At 51.1% G+C, this 27,483-nt stretch overlaps 1 protein-coding gene and 1 pseudogene across 1 annotated transcript; one reads left to right on the top strand and one right to left on the bottom strand.

The window, feature by feature from the left end:
* LOC110391273 overlaps positions 1–9,785 on the top strand; it is a 17,168-nt pseudogene extending 7,383 nt beyond the window's left edge.
* A 1,210-nt stretch (positions 9,786–10,995) lies between these two features.
* Positions 10,996–17,636, bottom strand: LOC110391274 (olfactory receptor 14A16-like). Its single transcript, XM_021383096.1, has one exon. The coding sequence runs from the start codon at positions 15,849–15,851 to the stop codon at positions 14,877–14,879; it is 975 nt and encodes a 324-aa protein (XP_021238771.1). The 5' UTR covers positions 15,852–17,636; the 3' UTR covers positions 10,996–14,876.
* Positions 17,637–27,483: the final 9,847 nt, after the last annotated feature.

Raw genomic sequence — 27,483 nt, 5'->3', positions numbered from 1 at the left:
GACAGAAACAGTGGAGATGAGAGCATTGCCATCATTCTGGCACAGCTGCTGCTCCAGCCACTCAACTATGTGTCCCTTCCCACTTGTGAACCCACAATTAGGGCCTGAATGACACTGGAGGGACACACACAGACTTCCTTTCAAGCCCAGCACACCTTCTACAACTCTAAAACATATGCACAAGCACTTTATTTCAGATTCCCTTTATGAAGTGATGTTTATTATTTTACCATATTGCTCAGTGCCCAAGGCTTCAATCATGATTACGAGAATTGAACAGAAAAGCATCTCTTGCTACAGGAGTAACCAGGGAGTCATCTGGGTGCTGGAGCTGGTGGCACCATGCAATGCAGCAGCACAAGGGCTGTTTGCAGGGAGCTGATCCTCCCCCTCCTGGCTGATGCCTGCTTGACAGCAGCCACTCTGGGGCTTTCACCGGAGTGATGAGCACTCCCAATTCTTTCTGAAACTCATGCTTGTCTTTGCCTTTGTGCTGTTGTTGTGTTAATCAATAAGTCACTACACTGGGATGATTGTACATTCTCCTTGCAGAGGCTCACTCTGCACAGCCAAAGGTGCCCTAACGAGGACGGAAGTCAGCAAAGCTCTCACCCAGAGAGGCCACGCACTCGTACGTCTCCAGCATCACGTCCCGGTAGAGCGCTCGCTGCGCAGGGTCCAGCAGCGCCCACTCCTCCCTGCCGAAATACACGGCCACCTCCGCAAAGCTCACGGGCTCCTGCAAGCAAAGAGGCTCCTTGCTGGGAACAGCCAAGGCCCAGGGAAGCAGCTCGCAGAGGAGAGAAACTCCAGTGCCAGCCGTTTCTCTGTCCCCAGCACACAAACGCTGGCTGAGGGCACCTCCCTCCCACCCTGCAGTCACATCCCTCGCCCCTTGGCCTCTCCTGACTGCTTCCCCACCCTCCTACCTGAGATGGATGGGCTGGGGCCATCTCCTGCTCTCCTGCAGGCTGCACTGATCACAGGTGAAAGGCAGAAGTTTAGCTGGAGCCTGCAGGGACAAGAGAAATGGCAGGGGAGGTGTGAGGGAATACTGCAGTCAGATTCTAAATTGTGATGAAAATTGTTTTGGGTTTTGTTGTTTGAAACAAATGAGCTTGGTGTCCTGCACTTTGGATCAAACACTGATTCCTAGACCTGCAGGAATGGGGTTTCTGTCTTGTGTGTATTTCTCACAACCCTTGCACACTTTCGATGCACATGAAACTGCTCATGTGCCACTTATCCAATATGTGCTGTGGCACGGGGTGAAATTTCTGAATTTATGTTGGGTTTCCAGAACAAGAAACTCTCTCTCACACACACCTACATGAAGTAAGTTTCTAATGAGAGGAACTTCCCCAAAGAGACTGAGAAAGCAGTGTGGGGCTGCCGATTGTGTCACTCATTGAAAGAAAAAGAACAGCGATGCTCTGAGCTGATAGTGTATATCGGTCAGTAAGGAAATTCTCAAAGACTCAGTCTGGAGTGACAGAAAGCATCCTTTGTTCTCAAAGCCAGATGCACGAGGGGATCGTTCCACCTGGTCATGCATGCCTGGCACAAAAGATCTGCAGCTGATCTACATTCCTTGTGTTACAAAAAATGCAAGGATTTATTTGAGAGAGCAACACCATCCAAGCCCAAGACATTTGTCCTGACACCGAGCAAAATATTGGGGATTTTGAACTGCATGCTGAAGAAAGCCCGGGTACTGTACTTGTGTCTGTTTGGAAAGGATGTGTTTGTAGGAGAGCCCCGTGAGATTTTACATTGGTGGGTGGCATCAGTGAAGGCACAGGCAGGAAGATGTGAATGAATGTTTCCAGCTTTGATGCCAAAGACGGAACCAGTTTGGTTGGTGCTGGGGGTGGGGACCCCTTTGTGCTCCGGAGGAGGTGGGGGCAGTGCCCTTTGGGTGCGAGGTGGGCAAGGCCAGGTCCCCTTGCTGTGCAGACAAGAGAAGCGAGCCCGAATGCCAGAGAGGTGCCACAGAGCAATAGCCGTGCCAAAACAGCAGGGTGTTCCTCAGCATCAGTACCATGTAACATGGGCAAACTGAGAGACCACCAGAGACCCTTCCCCCAGCTCAGCACCTTGCCTGGAGGTAGGTTTGCAATGGACAGGAGCCTGGAAACAAAGAAAGGCAATAAGCCAGTCATCTGACCCTCTGCTCACAGGCACCGGCAGTGCAGGGCCTGAAGGCACTGGCTGGGTGCGTGCCAGCTGCACTCCCCTTCATCAGGCACGCTTTGGCATTTCCATTTCCCAGCTCCCCCACCGTGGGCTTCCTTTCCTTTCTCACCCTGCCCGGAGCACGCGGAGCGCATTCCCTTGCACAGGACTTTCTCGGCAGCGCGTGCCCCTTGCACGAGGAGGCTGGGCTGCACCTCGCCGACATGCTGCTCGGGCACTGCCTCGGCCCCTGCTGCCCCCTCCGCAGAAAGAAACCCACGGAGGCACGGGGCAGATGAAGCCGGCGGCCTCTGTGAGAGCAGCCGCGGAGCTGCCCCGCGGTAGAGAAGAGCCGGGAACAGCTGGCTCCAGAAGGGAGCAATGCAGGGCACTTACCTCGGGTGCCGAGCCGGCCGCTTGGAGTCTCTGCTGCAGGCAGCCCGGCTCCTTGCAGTCGTGTAGAGCGGAGGATGCCGAGTGATCGTCCCGGTGCTGCCCGGACGGCTTCCAGTCAGGCTCTCGCTGCTTCACACGGTGCCCCTCCGGGTGCTGCTGCCTGGGGAGCTGTGAGCTCCACTGCAGCCTTTTCCCACCCGGGAAGAGCGCCCGGGAAGAGCCCAGCTCTCAGGCTGTTCCCCGAGCAGGGCATCGCTCCTTATCACCTCCGATCACCACTCCCGGGGGTTCGTGTTTTATCATGCTAATGAAGCATCGGTTTCTCTAGAGCATCTTTGCTGCCTTTTGTGGTGACCTCGGCACAACCTTGTGCTCAGCCCTTCCTCCTTCCTGGTCCTCGCATTCCTTTCCACTCCTCTCACCCCTGAGGATGCCTTCCCAAGAGATTGCACTCTGGTTAGAACTGCATTTCTCTGAGCAGCAGCTTTCCTCAGGAGCTGCTTTCACACGTGTGCAGTGAAGCCCTGGTTTGACTCCTTCCACTATAACCGCTGTGTGAGTGTGAAGCAGGGCAGTCTATGGCCTCTTCCACTTTTCTTTCAAACATTCATCTTCCTGCATTCAGATCACTCCCTGATGCAAAGGTGAAAATAGATGCACAGGGACATCCAAGGGAACTGGTAATTGTTCTGTGCAGAGAAGATAACAGGGCAGACACAGACAGCAAATATTCTCTAACCCAGCTTTCCTCCCTGACATGTCTTTTGATCCCTGATCCTGATCTAGGTTGGTTTCTTTAGCGATAGGGATTAGTCCATTAGTTTAATCATCCAGTGTACTAGTTTAGCAAGAGGAATCTAAAAGTGATAGTTCTGAAACTTTCCCTTTCAACTCTAGTGGGTGAACTGTCTTGGTTTTCCTCAAGAACTTTGCACTTTTATCCTCTAACTCAACGATTTTCCTCACAAGAAGTATAGCAGTCACAGTAGAATCCTTTTATCTTCTGCCTCAAAATGTGCAAGGACATTTTCCTTGGGTTCCACATACATTGTTTTTAAAAAGTGGCTCGCTCTGGCCTAATAGGCAATGGAAATCTTCCAAACTGGGGAAAAGTGGATGGAAGCAGGTCAAAGGCTTCAGTGATGAAGCTGTTGGTCAAAAATGGAGGAAAAAGCAGGTGGGCACTCGACCACCCCAGATACCACTGAGCATGCCCAAAGGGACATGAGCACATATCTATGAGGTCTTGAAAAAGAGTGAATACGTATGCCAGTGTACTGCATAAGTATGTCTGAACTGTTCAGATGTAGAACCTGAACCCTGAGAGGGCGCGCTTCCTTGTCAAGTTGACCAGTGTGCATCGTGAGGAATAAAGGAATGCCGCTTTCTAACAACACACTGGAGTTAGAGAGTTTTTTCCCAGATGTCAGATGACAACTTGGTTATCCAGGTGGGACTGAAATGTCGTTGACCAAAGGACCGGAGGGGACCTCCATTCTGCGCACACACCGACTGATTCTTGGGGAGCTCCCCCTGATCCCGGCTCCATCAGGACCAGCTGCAAGTTCCCTGCAATGCAGTAAGGCATTCTTTTTTATGGCCTCTGGTAAAGTGTGACAGAATCTGTATCATGTATGCAGAGCAAGGATAAGGGCATCCCCAAGTAGGTACCCCACACACGAGCAAGGAGACGTCCCGAGTGTGAGGCGGGTTCTGTGTTTCCTGGAGGTAACATGGTGAGGAGGTGCTTGAGACCATCCCCCCAAGAGAAACGGGATTCGAGTCCCTGTGAAAGGGGGTGCATGAGGGATTCAAGGCCCCCTGAGTTCTGCATCTTCCTGAAAGTAATTGTGTTGCATTATTGTTGCCGGCTTTGAGATGTTGTATGTGAACATAGTTTCTGACTGCACAATGGCCTCAAGCTCCTCCTGTTTGTTACCCATGCTGCGTGCATTGGTGTAGATGCACCTGAGCTGGGCCACCTTTTGAGTCAAGAGGGCACCTAATGCCCTCTTGACCATACTCAGCTGTTTCCGTAGCCACCAACTTCACATCATGCCTTGTGTTCTTCCTACAACAAGGTGTGTCGTCCTCCTCCATTACCAAAGCACAAGGCTGTGGGATCTTACTAGCACAACCCCCTCCCACAACCACTGGCACGTTACATACAGGCTCCTTACTAGTGACCTGGTTTCACCCCCGACCCCCTTCATACCTAGTCTAAAGCTCTACCAATGAACCTTCCCAATTCCCATCGTAAAAGCCCTTTCTACCGGTGGGATAAGCTGTTCCTACCAGTTGCCAACAGGCCCGGTCTCGTGTAAATCAAGCCGAGGTCAAAAAACCCAAACCCCTGCTGGGCACTCCATTCTCAGAGCCAATATTAATCCATTGACCCATCATGTTCAGTCCCTCATCATTCCCTATAACTGGAGGGACAGAGGTGAACACAACCTGTGCTTACCAACCCTTGACCAGATGCCCTAAGGCTCTGAAGTCCTTTTTCATAGTTCTTAGGGAAGTTCTTCCTATTTCATCACTGCCTACCTAAAACAAGAACAGAGGATAATAATCAGAGGGCCGTACTGGGGAAGGGAGTTTCTTCCTTGCATCTTTAACCCGGGCTCCTGGGAGGCAGCAGACCTCCCTGTGTAGAGGGTCTGCTCTACATATTGGGCCTTCTGCTCCCTTCAGCACTGAGTCACCAACAACAATGATTCGTCTTTTGTTCTTTGCTGAGGAAGTTTTATTGCTAAGGGTAGTCCTGCTAGGCTTCAGAGACACCTGCAGGTGGGAAGAACCATCATCCCCACCGCTGCCCAGCTGTCCCTGCAGAGCACTGTACCTGTTCTGCAGGGGGTAGCCGGGCGGGTGCGCCTCCATCGCCGAGCAGGGACCTTCTGCAATTGCCCCCTGCCCCCCAGTTCATCAGTGTTGCAAGGTGTGGGAGAGGACAGGGGGATCACTGCAGCAGGAGCACTGTCTGCCCGCTGGTTCCCCCCTGTTACCTGTTTGCAAGGCGGTAGGGGTGACGTGCTTCATGCAGGGCCGCAGCTGGCTGCCCAGATCTCAGGGACGATAGGGACCGGCGCCACTAATCGATCTCCCGCTCACACTCCCTAATGCTCCTCAGCCTCTCCGCCTCCTCCTTCAGGTCAGCCTCAAGGCTGAGGAAATCATCCAGCTGGTCGCATCTAACACAACTGCTGTCTCCATCGCTCTGTGCTGCAAGGGCCAGGCTCAGACACTCCCTGCAGCTGAAAACCTGAGCACTAGCATGTTGTCGTGGGACCTCCACCTGGGTCTCCTCTTTTTTCTTGGCAGCAGCCTTCCTTTTCCATGTGCATGGGACCTCAGTCTGGGTCTCCTCATTTTCCCTGGGAATCGCCTTCCGCTGGGGTGCAGCCATGGCAAACCAGCAGACTCGCTAGCACTGTCTGGGGCAGCGTTAATGGGGTGTGACTGATCTGCTCTGCCTTGTGGGCAGTAGCATTGGCTCTGCCCTGGCCAAATTCCCAGCCCATTAACAAGTGCCCCTGCACTTATTGCTCGCTGCACAATGAGATAACAGGCCTCCTCACTGTGTAGTCACATGAACGAGTGGCTTCCTGTCTCACTGCGTTTGAGTGGCTCTCGTGATACACACACATGAACTCCCCCTCTCCGTCCCAGGTGGGCAGTGTTGCTGCCCTGCCAGAGGCTTTTTCTAAGGCCAGGGCCGTGGATGCAGAGCCGTTGCCCTGGCAACGCCCATGCCACATCAGCCATTCTTGCGAGAGCTGCTGGGCCGCTCTGTTAGCTCGGGGTTCCCCGCATAAAGGAACCGATCGAAACCCCCCTGGACCCTGAGTTCAGTCACTGTGGTTCTCTCCGGGACAGCTCTGAAGCAACAAACCTCGGTGATCCAGAGCTACTGCCAGGTTTCTGCCCGGTTAAATCTCCCGCTGCTGGCCTGGCAATACCCTCGCCATGTCAGCCGCTCTCGCTCTCGCTGCACCTCGCATTCAGTCGCTGCAGTTAGGATGAGATGGTCTGATCATAATAGGACAAAGGAGAACAGCTTTAAGAAAAGAGGGGAGATTTAGGTTAGCTGTTAGGAAGACATTTTCTACTCAAAGGAACTGGAACATGTTGCCCAAAGAAGTTTTGTGTGCCCCATCCCTGAGTGCATTCAAGGCCATGGTGGGCGGGATCCTGGGCAGCCTGATCTGGCGGTTGGCAAACCCTGCCCATGGCTGGGGGTTGGAGCTAGGTTGTAGTCCCCTCCAACTTAAGACATTCTGTGATTCTGTAATGTTATGCCTGCACTGCCTCAGCTGAACCACTACCCTGCTCAGGTGAAATCAGCACTTCCCTGTCCTTGTCTGTGTGTCTTTTTTCTTGAGCAGAGGTTTCCAGATTTGGCATTTGCTTCCCCAGTGGTTAAAATTCTTTTAGTAGGAAGAACCGTGCTTCTGGAATCCAGTGGACGTGTTGACTAATTGAGCTGACTCTGAAGTACATTCTGCAGTGATGACCCTGCTGCCTTGCAGGAGCTGCCAGCTCAGGAGGGCCATGGATATCTCCAGGGAGAGCTGTGGGGAGAAGAGAATCACGTCCTCTGCTGCTGAGCTGGGCTGGTCTCCTGGGACACAAGGAGCTCATACAAGCGTGCAGCGCTGCAGAGAGACAGCTCTGCCCAGGAGCAGCTCCTGTGCACCATGCAACAGGGCTGGGGGCATGATCTGCGGATGACAGGGGGAAAGGAGAGAAAGGAGAGATTACAGGCTGTGTGGATTGTGAGCTCACTGGAGGAGCATTGCTCATGGCTCTTGACATGGTAAGGCTTTTGCTGCAAGCAATGCAGCTACATTTTCTGCAGGGATCCCTAAAGCTGGGACTTCCCTTTGCAGATCAGGATGTAGACACTCTGGCTGGTTTTTTTTGTTTGTTTGTTTGTTTGTTTTTAATTCACGGAAAGAGACCTGTTCCATATGAGGGCTTCCCTGCTGCAGCACCAGAGCACAGCTCTGAGGGCTGCGTGTCCCAGGATGGCTGCAGGCTGTGCAGGGCTGTGTGGCGGGGCAGGGCCTCTGCCTGCTGCCAGGCTTAGCACTCAGACTGCCCGGGGAGCTGCCCAGGGCACTGTGGGCTGACATGTGGGGGTAGGAGCCCCCTGGTAGGGCAGGGGCCTTCTGCTGCCAGAGCTGCTGCCTGTGGCAAGGGGCTCACAGCTCCACAGAACCTCAGGGCACTTCGGAAGGTGCTTGGCAAGAGGGAGAATAAGGCAGGGGTTCCATGCTTCAGGGTGGGCTTTCCTGAGCCTCTGCTTTCAGTTTTCTCTCCTCTTGCCTTTGTGGGATTAGAAATCGGAGAAGAGGCTGAGACTCCTGTATAATCACACCTAATGAGGGTTATGAGGACACACAACAAATTTCTTTATTGCCCCTCCATCCACAAAAATCACCATTGCCCTGTGTCCAGTGTCACCAGGGTCTGTGTGACCCGGCCCTTGGCACCTGCACACACCGAGATGCCCCTGGGCCAGGAGGGGTCTGCAGGGCAGAGCTGAGAACCCAGCGGCTGGGATGTGCTCTGTGAGCTCCAGGAGGGGATGTGGGGACAGAGGAGCAGATGCAGGCAGGGACATTAGGGCTGAGAGTGGTGTGGGATGGGGATTCAAGTGGAGTTCAGATACCATCAGATAAATGCAGTCTTCAGGGCTGAGAGTGAGCTGACTCTCTTTCTAGGGCACCCCATTCGATTCTGTTCCTGTGGTTCCTCTTGGGCTGCAGTCACTCTTACACAAGGCTGCAGCCCTGCTGTGGCTGCTCTGTGTTATCCAGCAGCGTCATGGAGAGGATACCTCAGTGGTAAGCCATGGAAATGCTGCTGGATGGCAGCGTCCTTGGCAAGGAAGGGAGAGCTGAGGTCCTCCTCTGGTATGATGAGAAGGATGAGAGGCTTTGAGCTCTGCACATTAAAAACACTCCTCATGAGTGCTGGGGCAACTAGAGAAACAATCAGCCAAACAATGTGCACAGAGCCCTGCTGTCCAGTATTGAGAATTTTGTGGAAAGCTGCTTGATATCTCAGATTTCGAATCTGAGATCACTCTGTATTTCTGGTGTTTTATTGCTGTAGAGCAGGGCTGACTCATCCAGAGCCTGCAACAGAGCTCCTTGCACTGAGTGGCACCCTCAGCCAGCAGCAACCAGAGTTCAAGGAATGTAGCAGCAAAGATCTTGCAGAAGGGAGGGAGGCAGACTGGGATTTTTCAGAAGACAGGGAGTAGGGTTTGCTTGGAGAGGACACAAATAGCATTTTACTGTTTTTGCCTCCTCAGACAGATCGCCTCTTCTGCCTCTTCCTGGCCATCTACCTGTCTGCCCTCCTGGGCAATGGCCTCATCAGCAAAGCCGTAGCCTGCGACCACCGCCTGCACACCCCCATGGACTTCTTCCTCCTCAACCTCGCCCTCCTGGACCTGGGTTGCATCTCCACCACTCTCCCCAAAGCCATGGCCAATGCCCTCGGGGACACCACCACCATCTCCTACTCACGATGTGCTGCACAGGTCTTTTTCTTTCTCTTCTTCATCTCAGCAGAGTATTCCCTTCTCATCATGTCCTATGACCACTACATTGCCATCTGCAAGCCCCTGCACTACAGGACCCTGGTGGGCAGCAGAGCTTGTGCCACCATGGCAGCAGTTGCCTGGAGCTTTGGGATTCTCCATGCTCTGCTGCACACTGCCAACACATTTTCATTACCACTGTGCCAGGGCAATGCTGTGGATCGATTCTTCTGTGAAATACCCCAAATCCTTCATGCTCTCCCGCTCAGAATCAGATTTTCTATGGGAACTTGGACTTCTCAGGATTAGTGCCTTTGCTGGTTTTGGGTGCTTTGTTTTCATTGTGCTGTCCTATGTGCAGATCTTCAGGGCTGTGCTGAGGATGCCCTCTGAGCAGAGACAGCACGAAGCCTTCTCCACGTGCCTCCCTCGCCTGGCCGTGGTCTCCCTCTTTCTCAGCACTGCTATGTTTGCCTACCTGAAGCCGCCCTCCATCTCCTCCCCATCCCTGAATCTGACAGTGGCAGTTCTGTACTCAGTTGTGCCTCCAGCACTGAACCCCCTCATCTACAGTGTTCGAAAGAAGGAGCTCATGCATTCAGTTAGGAAATTCATTTCACAAATGTTTCTGAATTCTGATAAGTCTATTCTCAGTTAATGCAATCTTTATTGTCTTTTGCTTTTATTGTTCTCTGCGATAAATGATTTCATTTATTTGAGTTCCAGCAAGGTATGATTCTGATTTGTTTTTGTTTCTGGCTGTATAAATATGTGTCTAAATGCAGATCAGTGCTAACTTTGCATCTTCTTAATAAAACAGGATATCCACAATGTACTGCCTGCAGTTTGCCTGCAGACTGTGGAGAGGCCTTGAAGAGGGAAATTGAGAGTTGAGCAGTCACCAACTGCATGAACTGTAACAACAGCAAGTGTTTGATTCTGCACCTGGCATGGGGCAACTCTGTCTCTGTGTACAGGCTGGGGGCTGAAGGGCTGGGGAGCAGCTCTGGGAAAGGGATCTGTGGGTTCTAGTCGATGTCAAGTTGAGCATGAGGCAGCATTTTGCCCTGACAGCCAAAAGAGCCAACCGTGCCCTGGGGTGTGCCAGGGCCAGCACTGCCGCTGGGTGAGGGAAGGGATTGTCCCGCTCTGCCCTGTGCTGGTACAGCCTCACCTCAAGCACGGGGTGCAGTTTGGGTGCCACAATTTCAGAAGGACATCCATCTATTGGAGAGCATCTATATGAGAACTATGAAAATGGTGAGGTGTCCAGAAGAGAGAATTATGAGGGACGGCTGAAGTCACTTGGTTTGTTCATCCTAGGCAAGAGGAGACTGAGGGGAGACCACGTCATCATGTACAGTTTCCTCCCAGGAACCATGATTGTCAGTGGAACAGGGTCTCACTGTGTTCCAGGATGCTCAGACAAGTCCCCAGTCCAAGGCAACATTGGGTTCCTCCACTTTTTCCTCCGCTAAGGAATTGAGAACCTTCTAGGGACTTTTAGAAGTTGTCCCTGAGAACAGCAGCAGTTCAGGGGTGGGAGTGGGGCAGGTGGCAGTCTTGGTGCTGTCCTCCAGGACCCCCCACCTAGAACTGAAGTGATAAAAGCAGCTGCTGCAGCAGCGCTTGTTGGTGGAGGGGGGTCAGCACAGGGAAAGGGGCTGGGATAATGCTCAGACCCTGTCGTGGTTACCTCTAGATCTATCTGAGGGGACAGCAGGCCCACAGGCCCACTGGCCCAAAAAAGAAGGGGAGGGGAAAGGGGAATGGAAACAAAGAAGGAAAGAAAAAAAAAAATAGCAGCAATGGTCTGAGGAGAAAAATTTGTTTACTAATAATAATAGTAGAAATACAAGTTAATTGGGATTGAAGCTCATAAACCAAATAAATGAGAGAGTTTCTGAAAACCAAGGTTCTCTGATTTGCCAGGGAGCCCAAAGAGAAAGTCTCATGACTTCCAGTCACTTTTATCTTTCCCACTACCGGAAAATGGAGACGGAACGGCAAAGTTTTCTGGGAGCTGTAGTACATTGCTTCTCTTCTGAGACTGCCGGTGCACTGCATGGTGGGATTATGTGGAATGCCGATAACAAAAGTCATCAAACCATGACATTCCACCCCTTATTCCACATCACTACCTCATGCTTAATACATATATATAAACAATAATTAACATACATTAAACCCACACACATACATATACATGAAATTAATGACTGCACGCCCCAGCATCAACTTCCCTTGTGGTACACATGGAAAATCCCCATTTTTCTGCATCACTCACCAAGTGGACCCAGGTCCCTGAGCAAAAACAGTTCCATGGAGACGTTTGCACTTTGCACAAGCTGGAAGGACCCAGTGCACTGCATAACAGGATGATGTGGAATACCGATAACAACAATCATCAAACCACGACAACACCACACAGCTTGGTGCCATCCACAAACTTGATTTGGGTGCACTCAATCTCACTGTGGATGTCACTGAGGAAGATCTTAAGGAGTATTGGTCCCTGCACTGATCCGTGAGGCTCCAATTTCCATCCAGACATTGAGCCATTGACCACTACTCTGTGCCTTCAGTCCTGCAGCCAGTTCTTCGTCCATCAAACAGTACGCCCATCCAATCCATCACTATCCAGTTTGGAGAGAAGGATGTTATGAGGTGCCATGCCACAGGACTTCCTGAAGTCCAGATAGATGGCATTGGTGACTCATCCTTTGTCCGCTGATGCAGTGATACCATCATAGAAAGCCACTAGGTTGGTCAAGCAGGACTTGAACCATTGGTTGAACGTTCTTTGATAAATTTCATTTCAAAAGCTTACCTTTATCTGATCGGGCCTGGGCCAAAAGGAGTGGGATGGGGAGGTGCATTGCTGTGAGGTCACTTGTGCAAACAGAAATCATCTTGTAGCAAACATGTGTCTGAGATGATGTTTGAGATGTTACTTCTGTCTCTGGAGTTGACAGACCAACAGCAGGAGCATGGCTGGCAATGGGTCTTAGAAGACATTCTTTCTGTAATAGCCAATAGGACAGCCTTTCAGTCAGGGCTGAGGTCTGTACCTTTAGGAACGCAACTAAGGGTCATTCTCATGTCTCTGGCAAGCCAGCAGAGGGCACCTGCTGGGCAGGCTGACTGAGGGATCCCTTCTGCCTGAGAAGCTGATTGCCTGCATTCAGGAAGAGGCCTTGGGTATGGCTTTTCACATCCCTTGCACATTAGCACATGATGGGCATGTAACTTGGATGTGTCTACCTGCAAGGTCAGCATCAGGCATGTGTCTTGAAAGGTCATGGTGAGATTTCATCAGTGTGGTCTGCTGGTAGGCCAAAAGAAGGCTGAGGGGTTGGTACCCTGCCTGGAGTGTAGATTCTGAGATGACTGCACTTTGCATCTACCTGTAGATTGTGAGATGACTGCACTTTGCATCTACCTGGACTGGTGGAAGACATCAGAGTCTGTCCTGTATGACACTCTTCTCCCTGAATGGTCGGGGCATGAACGGATGGATGCACCACGCACTGTATACGGAACTGGCCGGATGGTCGCAGCCAGAGTTGTGGTCAACAGCTCCGTGTCCGTGTGGAGACAAGTGGTACTCCTCAGGGGTCTGAAAGTGGGACTGGTGCAATTTAGCTTCTCTGTCGCTGACTTGGATCATGCTGTTGAGTGCACCTTCAGCAAGTTTGTGGGTGACACCACTTTCTGTGATGAGGTCAACACAGTAAAAAGAAGGGATGCCATCCAGAGGGACCTGGACAAGCTACAGAGGTGGGTCTGTGCTAACCTCATGAAGATCAACAAGGCCTTGTGCAAGGAGATTTACGCGTGTCAGGGCAATCCCAAATGCAAATGCAAGCAGAGTGGAGAATGCTCGTAGAGCAGTCCGGAGGAGAAACACTTACAGTACCATGTGATGAAAAACTCAACACAAATGGGCAGTGTGCACAGGCAGCCCAGAAACCCAACCATATCCTGGGCTGCATCCAATGAAACGTAGCTAGTAGGGCAAGGGAGGCGATTCTCCCGCTTTGTTCCACTCTTGTGAGACCCCACCTAGAGTCCTGCATTCAGATCAAGAAGAGAGATTGTGAAATCTCCTCCTATGGAGATATTCAAGACTGGACATCTTCCTGTGTGACCTATTGTAGGGTACTTGATTTAGCACGGGGGTTGGACATAGTGATCTCTTGAGGTCCCTTCCAACCCCTTCTTGTTTCTAAGCTCCATTTAAGTACTGGCAGGCTGCAATGTGTTCTCGGAGCCTTCTCTTCTCCAGGCAGGACAAGCCCAGCTCCCTCAGCCTGTCTTCCTAGGAGAGGTGCTCCAGCCCTCTGATCACCCTTGTGGCTTGCCTCTGGACCTGCTCCTAAAGCTCTACGTCTTTCTGGTGCTGGGGGGTCCCACGCTTGGACACAAGACTCCACGTGGGGCCTTCTGAGGGCTGAGTAGAGAAGGACAATCCCCTCCCTTGCTCTGATGGCCACCTCTCTGTTGATGCAGCCCAGGGCACAGTTGGCCTCCAAGGCTGCAAGCGCTCCCTGCTGGCTCCTGCAAAGATTTTCATCTACCAGGACCCCAGGTAGTCCTTCCCCGCAGGGCTGCTCTCCAGCAGTTCTTCTCCCAGTCTGTGCTCATATCGGGGATTGTCCTGACACAGGTGCAAAACCTTGCACTTGACCTACCTTGTTGAACCTCCTGTTGTTTCTTTGGGCCCAATTTTCAAGCCTGTCCAGGTCTCTGTGGATGGCTCCCCTTAATTCTGTTGTGTCAACTGAGGCACTCAGCTTGGTGTTACCAGCAACTTTGCTGAGGGTGCCCTCTATCTCATCATCCACTCCACTGATAAAGACACTGAAGAGCTCTGGTCCCGGCGTTGACCCCTGGGCACACCACTTGTGATCGGCCTCCACCTGGTGGAGACGATTTACCAGAGAGCCATTGACCGCAGTCCTTTGGCTGCGATCTTCCAAGCACTTTCTTATCCAATGCATAGTCCACCCTTCCAATCCATCTCTCATATATTTCCATAGATATAAGGATGTGATGTGGGACCCTGCCAAAGGCCTTTCAAACGTCCAGGGAGATTTTTTATACCAGTCGATGGAACGAATGCACTGTCAAAGCTTCCTCGTGATCATTCTGGCCAAATATTATTTACAGAATTTAGATTAATGTACGGAAAAAGTCTGAAGGAGAAGCACTGAAGATGCCTTCTATTTTCAGTTTGTGACAAAGACAAGTCAACATTTTTTTAGGGAATAATTACAACAATATCATATCCCATTGTGAAGCAGGATCACTGAGAAATACAAGGCTGTTCACACACCAAGCAAAGCAAAAGTGGGAAGTTTAAGGAAGAGCACACGTGGATTCCTTTTGCTCAACTAATCTATTGATCCTTAGGCTAATACGTGGATCCCTTTTGCTAATCCAGCCTGTATCACCTCCACGGTGCCTGCTGGCGTTTCACTTGCATGCAGGCACAGAGATAGAACACAGAGGCTGCAAGAGAGTCAGCATTGACCCAGAATTCACCTGGGCTCCAGGAGAAAGAATGCAGGAAGATGCCTCGGTAGGACTGGAAGGCATGCAAACACGCTTAGGACCATGATAACCACTAATGATAATTTCACACAGATGTATATGAACAGCCAAGAAAAATATACCTTTGAATACAAACAAATTCTTATAAACATTAAAAAACATAGTATAGACCTGTTACGGGACAGACTGTGAGTCATTTGTGGAGACCAATGAGAATTTTATCCCTGGAGAAATGTGTCCATGACACCATTTTCCTCACAGCATCCTTGAGCTCCTGGTTCCTCATGCTGTAGATGAGGGGGTTCAGAGTTGGAGGCACCACCGAGTACAGAACTGCCACCACCAGGTTCAGGGATGGGGAGAAGAAGGAATGGGGCTTCAGGTAGGAAAAAAAGTCAGTGCTGACAAAGAGGGAGACCACAGCCAGGTGAGGGAGGCACATGGAGAAGGCTTTGTGCCGTCCCTGCTCAGAGGGCATCCTCAGCACGACCCTGAAGATCTGTACATAGGACACAACAATGAAAACAAAGCACCCAAATATGGCTAGAACACTAACCACGATAAATCCAGTTTCCCTGAGGTAGTCTAATTCTGAGCAGGAGAGCTTGAGGATCTGGGGGATTTCACAGAAAAACTGGTCCACAGCATTGCCTTGGCACAGTGGCTGTGAAAATGTGCTGGTAGTGTGCAGCAGAGCAAAGAGAACCCCAGTGCCCCAGGCAGCTGCTGCCATGGTGGCACAAGCTCTGCTGTCCAGGAGGGTCCCGTAGTGCAGGGGCTTGCAGATGGCAACGTAGCGGTCATAGGACATGATGGTGAGAAGGGAATACTCTGCTGAGAACAAAAACAAAAAGAAAAATGCCTGTGCAGCACATCCTGAGTAGGAGATGGTGGTGGTGTCCCCGAGGGCATTGGCCATGGCTTTGGGGAGAGTGGTGGAGATGCAGCCCAGGTCCAGGAGGGCAAGGTTGAGGAGGAAGAGGTACATGGGGGTGTGCAGGTGGTGGTCGCAGGCTACGGCTGTGCTGATGAGGCCATTGCCCAGGAGGGCAGCCAGGTAGATGGCCAGGAAGAAGCAGAAGAGCAGGAGCTGCAGCTGCTGCGTGTCTGCGAATGCCAGGAGGAGGAACTCGCTGATGGAGCTGCTGTTGTTGGGCATTTGCTCCATTTCGGAATGGTGGCCTGTCTAAGGGAATGAGAGAAAGGTATGTTAGGAAAGCCTTCAGAAGAGTCTGTCAGCTCTGCTCTAAACCTGTGCACACATGCAGGTTTCCAGCAGTCTCTCCTCTATTTGATGGGGGACGTTTTCTGCAGTTGCATACCCCATTGAATGGTTCACATTGTTTCCAGCAGCTCTGTGGGGATATTCCCTGCTTGTCAGACCGAGAGGTGAAACTGGCAGACTGGCCATCTGCATTGTGATGAATGACGGAGGGATTCCTCTCACCCTACACTGCCCTTCTTCAGAGATGGGGCCATAACATCAGAATCGGAGACATCAAGATCCCAGGCTTGACAAGGGAGAGAAAGAAGCTCATGAAGGCAGGATTGACCAAATCTTCTGTATAGAGATTTGTTGTGGTAGTGCAGAGTCTGCATTCAATTGAATTTTCAGGATGTAACTATTCCCTTAGATAGTCTATGCAACATGGAGAGCACATAGTTTGTTAGAATGCAAAATACCTTTGCACTCTGCTTAGATTCATGAGGCTGGAGCAAAGGCTCTCAGATTGGAGGAAGGGCACAAAGGAGCTATGCCCATCTTGGGGCTTGTGGCAGCTTTCCAGGGCACCCCCACAGTGGCAGCCTCGAGATGATGTCTCCAGGGAGGGAGATTATTCCTCAGTCTGAAACAACTGCACTGCACACAGCTTGAGATGTGCAACAGAGATGTTGACAAAGACCCCAAGAAAACATCCCCTAGCACACAATAAGTGACAGAAGTGGAGCTTACCACCCCCATCTGCACTGCTGTTGCCAGAGGCATTCCAGGAAGCCTTCTCCTTCCCCAGCTGCTCACACACCTCCCAGGCAGCACAGTCCCAGGGCTGTAACTCCAAGTAGCCTCTTGGATCTCAGAGCAAAAGGAGCCCATGTCAGGAGAGATGAACCTCTGCTGTGCAGAGCTGTGGCTGCAGAGCAGCTGCTCATGGCCTGGCCCCAGGGAGGCAGAGGCTGTGGTGGGTGGGAGGGAAGGAAAGGAGGCTTTCTTTCAGGAAGGCATCTGCTGTGGAGGGAACAACAGGAGGCAGCCCAAACCTACACAGCAAAGCCTTTCTGTCACAAGTTCCCTGTCTGTCTCTGCTCCTGTATCTGCAGCCTGGAGCTGTCCCTTGCAGTGGCTGCTTTCTACATCTCCATCTTGTTATCACCCATAGACCCCATCACAGCCCCTGTGCACTCAGCTGTGCCCTGCAGACCCCTCCTGGCAACAAGGCAGTGTTCAGGAGCATCTCGTTGTCTGCAAGTACCATACAGCAGGTCAGACACACCCTGATGTGACTATCAAAAGGGATTCTGGTGCTGTCAGTAGGCAGACGGGTCTGAATGTAGAATTTATACATTTCCTGGCAGGTTTGATTATCTCCCAGGGCAATGATCCGGGTAATCTGAGTGATTAATTCAAACACAATTGCACTTTCATGTAGGAGGAAACTAAAAGCACAGACTCTGCAAGGTCTGAAAAACGCATTCATGCAAAGTCCCCATGCAAGTGCCCTGGGCCCCTGCCCCAGGCGGAACCTGCGGCAGCAGTAGGCCCCTGCCCTGCCGGGGGAGCTCCTTCCCCCCACACATCTCCCCACAGCGCCCTGGGCAGCTCCCCGGGCAGGCTGAGTGCTGAGCCTGGCAGCAGGCAGAGTCCCTGCCCTGCCACACAGTCCCTGGGTCACAGCAGGGACCCTGCTCTGCAACACAGCCCTGGGCACCCACCTGCACCCCCGGCTGAACAGCCTGCAGCTGTCCTGGGACACACAGCCCTCAGGGCTGTGCTCTGATGCTGCAGCAGGGGATCTCTCAGCTGGAGAGTGACATTTGCCATGATAAAAAAAAGACAAACACTGAGTGTCTATAACCTAATCTGCTATGCGATATCCCAGCTTCAGTGATTCCTGCAGGAAAAGCAGCTACACTGACTGCAGAGAGAGACTTACCGTGTCAAGGCAGTGAGCAACGCTCCTCCACTGCGCTCACAGTCTGCTTACACACCACACAGCCTGTAATCGCTCTCTCCCTTCTCTCCACTCTCAATCACCTGCAGACCATGTCCCCAGTCCTGCTGCGTGGTGCACAGGAGCTGTCCCTGTGCAGAACTGTCTCTCTGCAGTGCTGCCCACTTGGATATGCCCTCGTTGTCCCAGGAGCCTTGCCCAGCTCAGCAGCAGAGGATGGGCTATTCTCTTCCCCACGGCTCTCCCTGGAAATATCCATGGGGCTCCAGGGATGGCAGCTCCTGCAAGGCAGCAGGGTCATCACTGCAGAACAGTACTTGGAAGTCAGCTCAGTTAATCACCAAATGTTCACTGGATTCCAGGAGCACGGCTGGTCCAATCAGAACATTTTTGCCCACGAGAGGAGCAAATGTCAACTGTGGAAAGCACTGCTCATGGCCTACATGAAAAAGGAGACACTGTCAAAGACAGGGAGGGGTTGGATTCCCCAGTTCTGGGCAGTGATTCAGCTGAGGCAGTGTGGGCTTAAAATTACAGAATCACTGAATAGCTTAGGTTGGAGAGGACTTCGGAGATCACTTAGTCCCAACCCCCCAGCCATGGCAGGGTTACCAACCACCAAACCAGGCTGCCCAGGATCCCATTCAACCTGGCCTTGAATGCCTCCAGGGATGGGACATCCACAACCTCTCTGGGCAACTTTTTCACTGCCTCCGAGTAAAACAATTCTCCCTACCACCTAACCTAAATCTCCCCTTTTTAATCTAAAGCCATTCCCCTTTGACCTGTTACTGCCAGGCCATCTCATCTTAACCATAGTGTTAGGCATCTCATCTGCTGAAGGAAACTCTGGGGCTGAAACGGGATTCAATTCCCCACAGGACCATGAGAGTGGTACTGTGACTCAGCTGATCACACACACACTCAGTGATGATGAAGGTGCCTGGCGAGATCCTACCTGTGTGCCAGTGCTGGCAAGCTGGGGTGGAAAATCTCTGAGATAGACACCTGCACATCGAGTATCAGCTGAGGGCCAGAAGGGAGGTGTTCTTGGCCATCCTAAACGCCACCACAGCCCTGTGTTTAGGGCACCCCATGTGCCTTTTGCTCCTGTCCCCGTGGAGCATGTAGTGTTACTCCGGTGACCAAATGGATGAGCTCACAAAAGAAGAACCAGACCTTCCTCTCTGCTCCACCTGTGGCATACTGTGGAGTATACTGTGGAGGCATTACAAAGCTATGGCACATCTACATTGTTTCACTGATGACACCTTTGTTTGCTCTGGACTCTCATTCGAATGGCATCAGAATATGTGTAGGGTCATGCCAGTTCCCAGTTGGCTGGAAGCTGGCAAATGCTGCTCCAGTTTTAAAGGAAAGCAGAAGAGAAGACCCCAGCAATTACGGACCTGTCAGTCTCACTTCAGTGCCTGGTAAAATTATGGATACAATGCTGGTGTGTGTTACTGAAAAACACCTGAAGGACAATTCTCTCATTGGTCACAGCCAACACAATTTCATGAGGGGAAGATTCTTTTTAAATTTATCTCCTTTTGTGACAAGGTCACCCATGTAGTTGACCAAGGGAAGCCAGCTGATGTTATCCTTTAGGATTTCAGTAGAGCTTTGGATCCTGTTTCTTACAGCACCCTTCTGGACAAAATGTCCTGCATACAGCTACACAGAAACGTAATGTGATGGGTGAGCAGTTGGCCAGTGCGTTGGGCCCAATGGGTTATTGTAAATGGGGTTCCATCAGACTGGTGGGCGGTCACTAGCAGGGTTCCCCATTTTAGGGGCTCCCCAGAGCTCCATTTTCAGGGCCACTTCTCTTTAACTCTTAAATCCATGGCTTTCATGCAGGACTAGAAGATGTTTTGAGCACGTTTGCTGGCAATACCAAATAGGGTGGAGCTGTTGACTCCATCAAGGGTGGAGAGGCCTTGCAGAGAGATGTGGACAAGTTAGAGAACTGGGTAAGCACCAGCTGCATGAAGTATAACAAGAACAAGTGCCTGAATCTGCACCTGGGTAGGGGCAACCCTGGACATAAACACTGACTGGGGGATGGGACACTGGAGAACAGTCCCTCTGAAAGGGATTGGGGGTCCTGGTCAACAGCCAATTGAACGTGCGTCAGCAGTGTGCCCAGGCAGCCAGGAAGGCCAACCGTGCCCTGGGCTGCATCGAGCATGGCATTGCCAGCCGCATGAGGGAAGGGATTGTCCCTCTCTGCTCTGCACTGCTGCAGCCTCACCTGCAGCACTGGGTGCACTTCTGGGCACTGCAGAACATAAAGGACAGAAAAGTACTGAGAGTGTCCAAAGGAGGGCATTGGAAGAGGCCCCCCAGAGAAGTGGTTACAGCACCAAGATTGCTCGAGTTCAAGAAGCATTCAGGCCATGCTCTCAGTCATCTGGTCTGCTTTGTGGGTGGTTGTGTGGAGACTGACGTTGGACTCAGTGATCCTCATGGGTCCTTTCCAACACAGGATATTCTAGGATTCTGTGATATTGGGTATGAGTGCAGTGATGTCGGAGTCCCTGTGCTGTCCCAGTGGCCAGGAGCACTGTGATGTCAGAGTTCCTGTGCTGTCACATTGGGAAGGAGCTCAGTGACAGCAGATTCACTGCTCTGTCACAGTGGGCTGTGGTGCAGTGATGATGCATCAGTACACGTCTTTCATTTGACATCATACAAGCCTCCATCCCACTGTCCCACAGTGCCTTTGTCTACCAGCAATCAGGGCTTCCAATTATCTGCTCGGAGAAGTCCCTGGGGAAGCTGTGTTGGTAATGGCCCTCAGTGGGGCCCATTAGTACTCCAAGAAACTTCCCTCTTACTTCTGACTTGATCTTCTTGAGCATTTTGTGCCATGTTCTCACAGGAATGGAGGTTGATGGACTCAGCAGCAAATGCCCCCTGGGGCCCATTTCAATCTACAGAGCCCTCATGTGCCTTGTGCCTTCCTGTCATCTTCTTCAAGTGTTCAGAACTTGTACAGATCACTGGAGAGTTATCTGGGGAGAGCTTAAAGAGGAAAAGACCAATGGGCATTGAAGAAGTCTAGTTATTTATGTTTTGGTTTAAACAAGAAGTTAAAGCAGCACTTGGGAACTGATATTGATCCAGCATGGCCCCGAATGAGTTTGCTCTGTCACTACATGGAAAAACATCCTCCTCAACTTGAAGTGAATTCGTACAATTGAATGAACAGTAAAACACAGCAAACAATTGCGTGCCATGGCCAAGCTGCATCTTGAACAAGAAATGAGTTAGGCAGAGATAGGAAGGGATAAACACAGTTCAGGAGGTGACAAAAGAGTTCATGAGACTTTGGAGAGATGGAGCAAGATCCAATCTCCCTGAAGCTCATAAAGCAGCCAGACAGTGGGGAGGTATCTGAGTGAGCAAGGAGCAAGGAATGGAGGAAAACTGGTGAACAGTGGGAAGTTCGTGTGTCGACATGGCCTGGTGAAAACATGCCCTTAACCATGGTGATTTATTTAGGAGAGCTGGAGACACCTGGAGGATGAGGGAAATCAAATGCGCAGCAGGGTAGAGCAGCGGTGGACGCTGGGCATTAGTAACAGAGCATCATCACTGGCAGCACTGTGTGTGTCCCTGTACCTGAAGGCATTTCTGTCCTCCAAACACAACTCGGGAAAATGTTGTCCGTGCTAAAAACCGAAACATATACACAAAATTCCCCTCAAAGACTATAATTTAAAATGTAAATAGTATCAAAACTCATGAGAATATTAGAAGTTGGGAGTGTGATAACACATTTTTATTGATTTTTATCTTTGTCTTCAATTTTATTGATATTAACATCTTTCAGACTTATATCTTCAAAAGAATAGAAGATCTGTTAGTGTCCTGCACAGAGCATGGTGACCCCAAACTTCCACTGCCCAGAGTTCTCCATGACAACCCTCAGTGTTTGCACTGACTCAGTCACACTGTGGTACTGATCCCTTCTCATTTTCTCAGACCTGTACTGGTTTTGATCTTGTTTTAGATGGTCACATGCAGCTTCATGCAGGAAGCTTCATGCCCTGTTCACAGCAGCTCTCTTTCCCTCAGCACTAGGCCCTGAGGACATAGGATCACAATTTAACCAAGGCTGGAAGGGAACCTGGGGGCACCCAAAGCCTGTCATAAAAAGAAGGACAGACCAGACCAAGTTGTGCAGCATTTGCTCCTGATGGATTTTGAAAACCTCCATGAGCAAAGACTGCAGAGCCTCATTGGGTGACCTGCACCAATTCTTGTATCAGCTTGCGGGGAATAAGGGACTTTTCTAATGCACAGGCTGAACCTCTCCTCTTTCACCTTCCATATGTTATCTTTTATCTCCCACAAGCACCGTGGGGAAGGGCCTGTCTCCGTGCTCTCCATCACCTCCTCAGAGGTTCTGGCGGGCTGCAATGAGATCTCCTTCTGCCCTCCCTTCTGCAGGCTGGACAAGCCCAGCTCCCTCAGCCTCTCCTCACAGCTGAAGTGCTCCAGCCCCACTCATCTTCTGTGAACCTTCCCAAACCCACTCTGGCTTGCCGATATCTTTCTTGTGTTGGGGATCTGAAATGTGGAGGCACTACTCTGGATAATGCCTTCCCTCCATCTTCTAGCCACCGTCTGGTTCATATAGAAATGGTGGAGACGGACTTTTCACCTTTTTTTTTTTTTTCCAAATAATAGGATATGGAAGAATGGTAATAAACTAAAAGAGAGAATTACATTACACAGTTGGAAGGAATTCCTAACATTCCTAAGATCATGATGTGAGGCATGGAACAGATGTGGAACAGGGAGCCCAGAGAAGCTGTGGATGCCCCATCCCTGCAGATGTTCAAGATGTTCAAGATGTCAAGGGCCCCGAGCATCCAGATCTACAGTGTGACAGCCCTGCACGCAGCAAGGGAGTTGGAACTGGGTGGACTTTAACGTCCTTCCACCCAAGCCATTCAAGGATTCTGTGATTCCTGTCATTCTCTTCCAACTCGGGATCCTGTTTGGGATCCTGTTTGCTTTGGCATGTCCTGATCACCTCCTCTTTCACCAAGGGTACATCTGCCTTGCACCAACTTTTCCCCCCTGTCTCTGGCACCTTGGATTCCAAGAAGCCCAGTCCAAGTAATAAACAGAGAGGGCAGGAAGGAAATGAGTATCAGAGACCTTACCATGGGCAGATTCAATTGCAGGTGAACTCTAACTTCCCTGAAGTCATCTCAGCAGGTGCACTGGACAAAGTCTCTGCATTGCTGCCAGGTGACTCCTCCTTGTTTCCACTTCCTATATGTTTCCTTCCTGTGTTTGGCTTTGACCAGGTCGATCTTTCCCATTCTTGCAGATCTTCTGACAATTTGCCAGGCTGCTGCTTCTTCCTTGGGAAGGCCTGTTTTTGCTTGGAGGAGGTTGTCCTTGGATATTCACCATATTTTTGAATGCCTGTTCTCTGCTGTGACTTACCCTGCTGTCCTGGACCCCTCAGACACTTGCAGAAGCCAAGGTGTGCTCTGCTGAAGCCCAAAGGTGTGATCTTGTCTCTCTTGCCCTCCCTTCAGACTCCTCAGCTCCCCCATCCCATGGTCAATGCAGCGCACGCTGTCTTTCACCTTCACATTCCCCCAAGTTCCTCCTTGCTGGAGAGTTTGAGATCCAGCAGAGCACCTCTCCTCTTGGGCTCCTCAATGGCTTGGTCAAGAAGCTGTCATCTGTGCTCTCCAGGCATTTGCTGGATGCCGTATGTCCTGCTGTGCTGTCCCTGCAGCAGATACTAGAGTGAAAAAGGCCCCCAAAGGGGACAAGGGCCTGACAGCATCAGGCTTCCATCTGTCTGTAGAGGGTGCCTTCCACTTGTTCTTCCTGATCAGGAAGCCAGGAACAGACACTGCTGGTTTCCTCTGTTCCCCATTTCCATTGGCTCTTACCTGGCTCCTGTGCCATCCCCAGGAAGAGCCCAATGCACTCTCACAGAGGGCAGTCACTCTTCCTTGTTTCCTTGCCCATCCATGGTAAAGGCTCTGTATCCCCCTTGTGCTACAGTCCAGTTGTGGAAGCCATTTAACCATGTCCCTGTGGTCCAAACACGAGCTCAGGAGTGTGACTGGACAAAGATTTCTAGCTCATCGTATTTTGGTGTTCTTGTTAGTGTAAAAACACCAAAGAAAACTGAGGTTTTTTCTGTTAAAGATGCGTGCTTTGTAGTGCCTTGAGCTCCAGAAAATGCAGGGGTCTGTTGTCATTTACTATTACCAAGAATACTACAACCAGTATCTGTATGTTTATTTGAGTGTTGGGAAGATTGTGAACCTGAAGTACTCAGCCAATGAGGAACCAGGGGAGAAAAAGATAAGCGTCAAGCAATAAGGCATAAAAGATGTAACACTGCTTTCTGCAGGCGCGCCTGCTTGCAGGACGCCCGCCATTGCAATTGCAAATTAAATCTGCTTTTATCAGAGATACCGTCCTGATCAATTATTTGGATATTTCCAACAATTTGGGGGCTCGTCCGGGATTATTATCGCCTCTTGGGGGGTCCCCCCCACTGCCCTGGGCAGGATAGGTGCACCCCGCTGATTGTAGCGGTCCTGTCTGGGTGGTGGGGTGACTCCTTGGGACGGTCGATAGGAAACCGAGACTGTTCCATAAAGGACGGGCTCTGTGAAAGCCAAGGGGCAGGTAGGCATGGGTGTTGCCCGCTGTAGACCCGGTAACTTTGTGCATGGACCAAGGTAAGGGAATTTAATTCTTGCCTTGGGGGTCGGTTGAGACTCGGGTGTGTGTGTGACTGAGACGCACTTTCAGTGCGAAGCGAGTGCGGAGTCCCAATCCATGGTTCCACGGTCCCGCGAGGGGCGCAGCCAGAGACGGACAAAGTGGCTGTGGTGGTGAAAGGAAGAGTCTCGGGAGGGAGCTGTTGGTGTGCGGTACCCTGAGCACTTGACAAAGTGCCAGCAGTACACCGCTATTTAATCCGAGAGTCGGAGTAAGGTACTCCGGAGGGATAGGCCCTAAATCCAAGAATCGGAGTGGTCCTGAATCAGGACCAATATGTTACTTTAGTATGAGGAATCAATGTGTGCTAGGTCTACAACTTTCCAGTTGAGCTTTGCTTGGTGTGTGAGCAGCCTTCTTCTTCTCAAATGTCCTGCTTGTTATGGTTTTGTGATTTTTTGTTGTCGGTATTCCACATCATTACATCATGTAAGGTACGGGCAGTTAAAGAGTTAATTCCCTGGTTACTGCAAACTACCTTTTTTGGTGTGGCCCTCTGAGGGGGAGGGGAGGAGGTGCACTCCCCAGGGGTCTTTGCGTTGGAGGGGAGGGGGTGAAGCCGCGTGGGAGACGCGGGGTCTGTTCCTTCCTGCCCGGCGGAGAAAGCATGTGGTCCTCCTGCAGTTTACTGTGTAAGATTTTCAGCCTGTAAACTCTCTAATATAATTCTACTAGCCTCATTTTGATATATTTAGTAAAGTTGGTTGTTCCTCCTCAGATTGGTGCAGCTGTTTTTTTTTTTTTCTTTTTCCCTCTTCCCTTTGTTTTCCCAGGGTGCAGCTCCGCGGCTTCTCTGCCGCTTTAGCCACCGGACCGCCCGGGGGCTGGCCCTTATTGCCGGCAATATTTTTTTTCTTTCCTTCCTCTTTTCTCGTTTTTTTTTTTTTTTCTTTCGGGCCTGTCCCCCTTGTCATGGACGCAGACCCTTAGATAATACCGTGTCACTGCTTCACAGAAGCGCTGAAGTCTCAATAAGACTACTTCTACCTCTGCATGCACCAGGTGCAAAGACTTTGTCTTGGGTTTCACATTCGTTGTTTTGAGCTATAGTCTACCAAGATAGAAAGTTGCTCACTATGGCATAACAAGCAATGGAAACTTGCTACCTTGGGGAAAAACGGTGAATTTCAGCCAAAATTCTCTGTGATTAAGCGGAAGGAGAAATAAGGGGGAGGAAGCAAGTCATTGCACCACTACCTTTGATGCAACTGTGCATGCCCAGAGAGGGCATGAGGTTCTGGAAAAGAATGACTATGTATGCAAGTGTTTTGCTTATGTCTATGTTTTGCCAATTGATGGGCTCAGCAGGAAGGACACAGACACCAGCAAAAGGGATAGGCTTATTTTACTGTCCATTTCCTAGTAATTCAAAAATAAAGCAGTGCCTATAGTCAAAAGATAAGTTGAACAGTGCGGGGTTAAATGGGATGGGTGGTGCCTGCGAGCACCAAGGGAGGAATCGGGGAGTCACGGGAGGTGGTGCCTGCGAGCACCTGGGAGGAGCAGGGGGGGTCACGGGTTTACGGGGCGGTCACGTGTACGGGTATAAGTAGCCTTGTTGCGCAGCATTAAATTGGCATTTCGGCACTACATACTGTGTATGTGTCCCGTATGCCCCTGCACGCGGAGGTGCGGACGGAAGGGAAGCCTTAGTACGTTGTCATAGACAACAATTGGTGACCCAGACGTGATAAGACGGAGCACAGAGAGGTGCTCGGAGTGCAGGGGCGCTCGAGAAGGAGCGCGGAGGGGTGCTTGGAGCACAGGGGCACTCGCGGGGGAGCACGGAGAGGTGCTCGGAGCGCAGGGGTGCTTGACAGCGTACTCCAGTATGTCTTCGTCGCTGGAGCAGATGGTGAGTATGCTGAAGGGGATGGCAGCCAGGCAGGCTGCGAAGTGCATAAAAAGGACCTAATGCTGCTTTTTAAATGGATTTTGCGGCGTGGTCTGGTGACTGACCCTTCTCATTGTTTGAATAAGGGCGTGTTTGATAAAGTGGGGGAGGAGTTATTCAGGGGAGCGTGGGAAGGGGATAAGGAGACACAGAAACTGCTACCTGCATATGGGTCACTCGTTAAACTCTTTCAGATGGTTAAGACAGAGAGAGAAGTCTGGCAAGCAGCATACGCGCTGTTGCATTTGGACTCGGGGAAGAAAGGGGAAGATAAGGGGAAGATGGAGACGGAGGGGGTTGAATCAGAGATAAAAACCTCAGAAAATGCCTCGATAACAGAGGGGAATAGTTGTGATGAGAACGATCTGGGAGGTACTAAAGAAAAGAAGGGAGGAGGAATTCCTGGTGAGGGGCAAACTCGTTGTTTTGTGGCTCCTCTGTATGTACCCGGGGGCGCCATGCCTTCGGCACCGCCCCTGGGGTATATGCGGTGGGGTCACGATCTGTCAGGTGGGGTGTGGGGGATTACTGCTGGGGGTATGGTCCGTTTCCCTGGCACCCCTTTGGGAAATGGGCCATCGAAAGAAAAAGAGAAGGGGACCGCACTGTTCGCTATTCCACCCCCATATAACCCTCAGGAGGTGCTGGCTGAGTTGAAAGCACTGGAGAGGGTTCGAACTCCCTCGACTTCATCGTCCTCGGACTCCTCACTGTCTGACTCGGAGGACGATCAGGGCGGGGAGGACTCTGATGCAAGGGATCTAAGGGAAGTGTGTAAGGCTATGAAGAGGGCGATTGGGAAGAAAAAGCGGACCCCAGAGAAGAAGGTTAAACGGGTGGGATTTCAGCTTCTGGGGTATAGGGAAGCAGTGGAACGATGGATGGTGAAAGCGAAGCAATGTGTTCTTGAGGACTGCACTTTTTCACCTCAAGATGCTCCTAGTCAGTTGTGCTAC

Source organism: Numida meleagris, unplaced genomic scaffold, assembly GCF_002078875.1.
Source record: "Numida meleagris isolate 19003 breed g44 Domestic line unplaced genomic scaffold, NumMel1.0 unplaced_Scaffold336, whole genome shotgun sequence".
Lineage (NCBI taxonomy): Eukaryota > Metazoa > Chordata > Aves > Galliformes > Numididae > Numida > Numida meleagris.
This window is presented reverse-complemented; position numbering and strand designations above follow the sequence as displayed.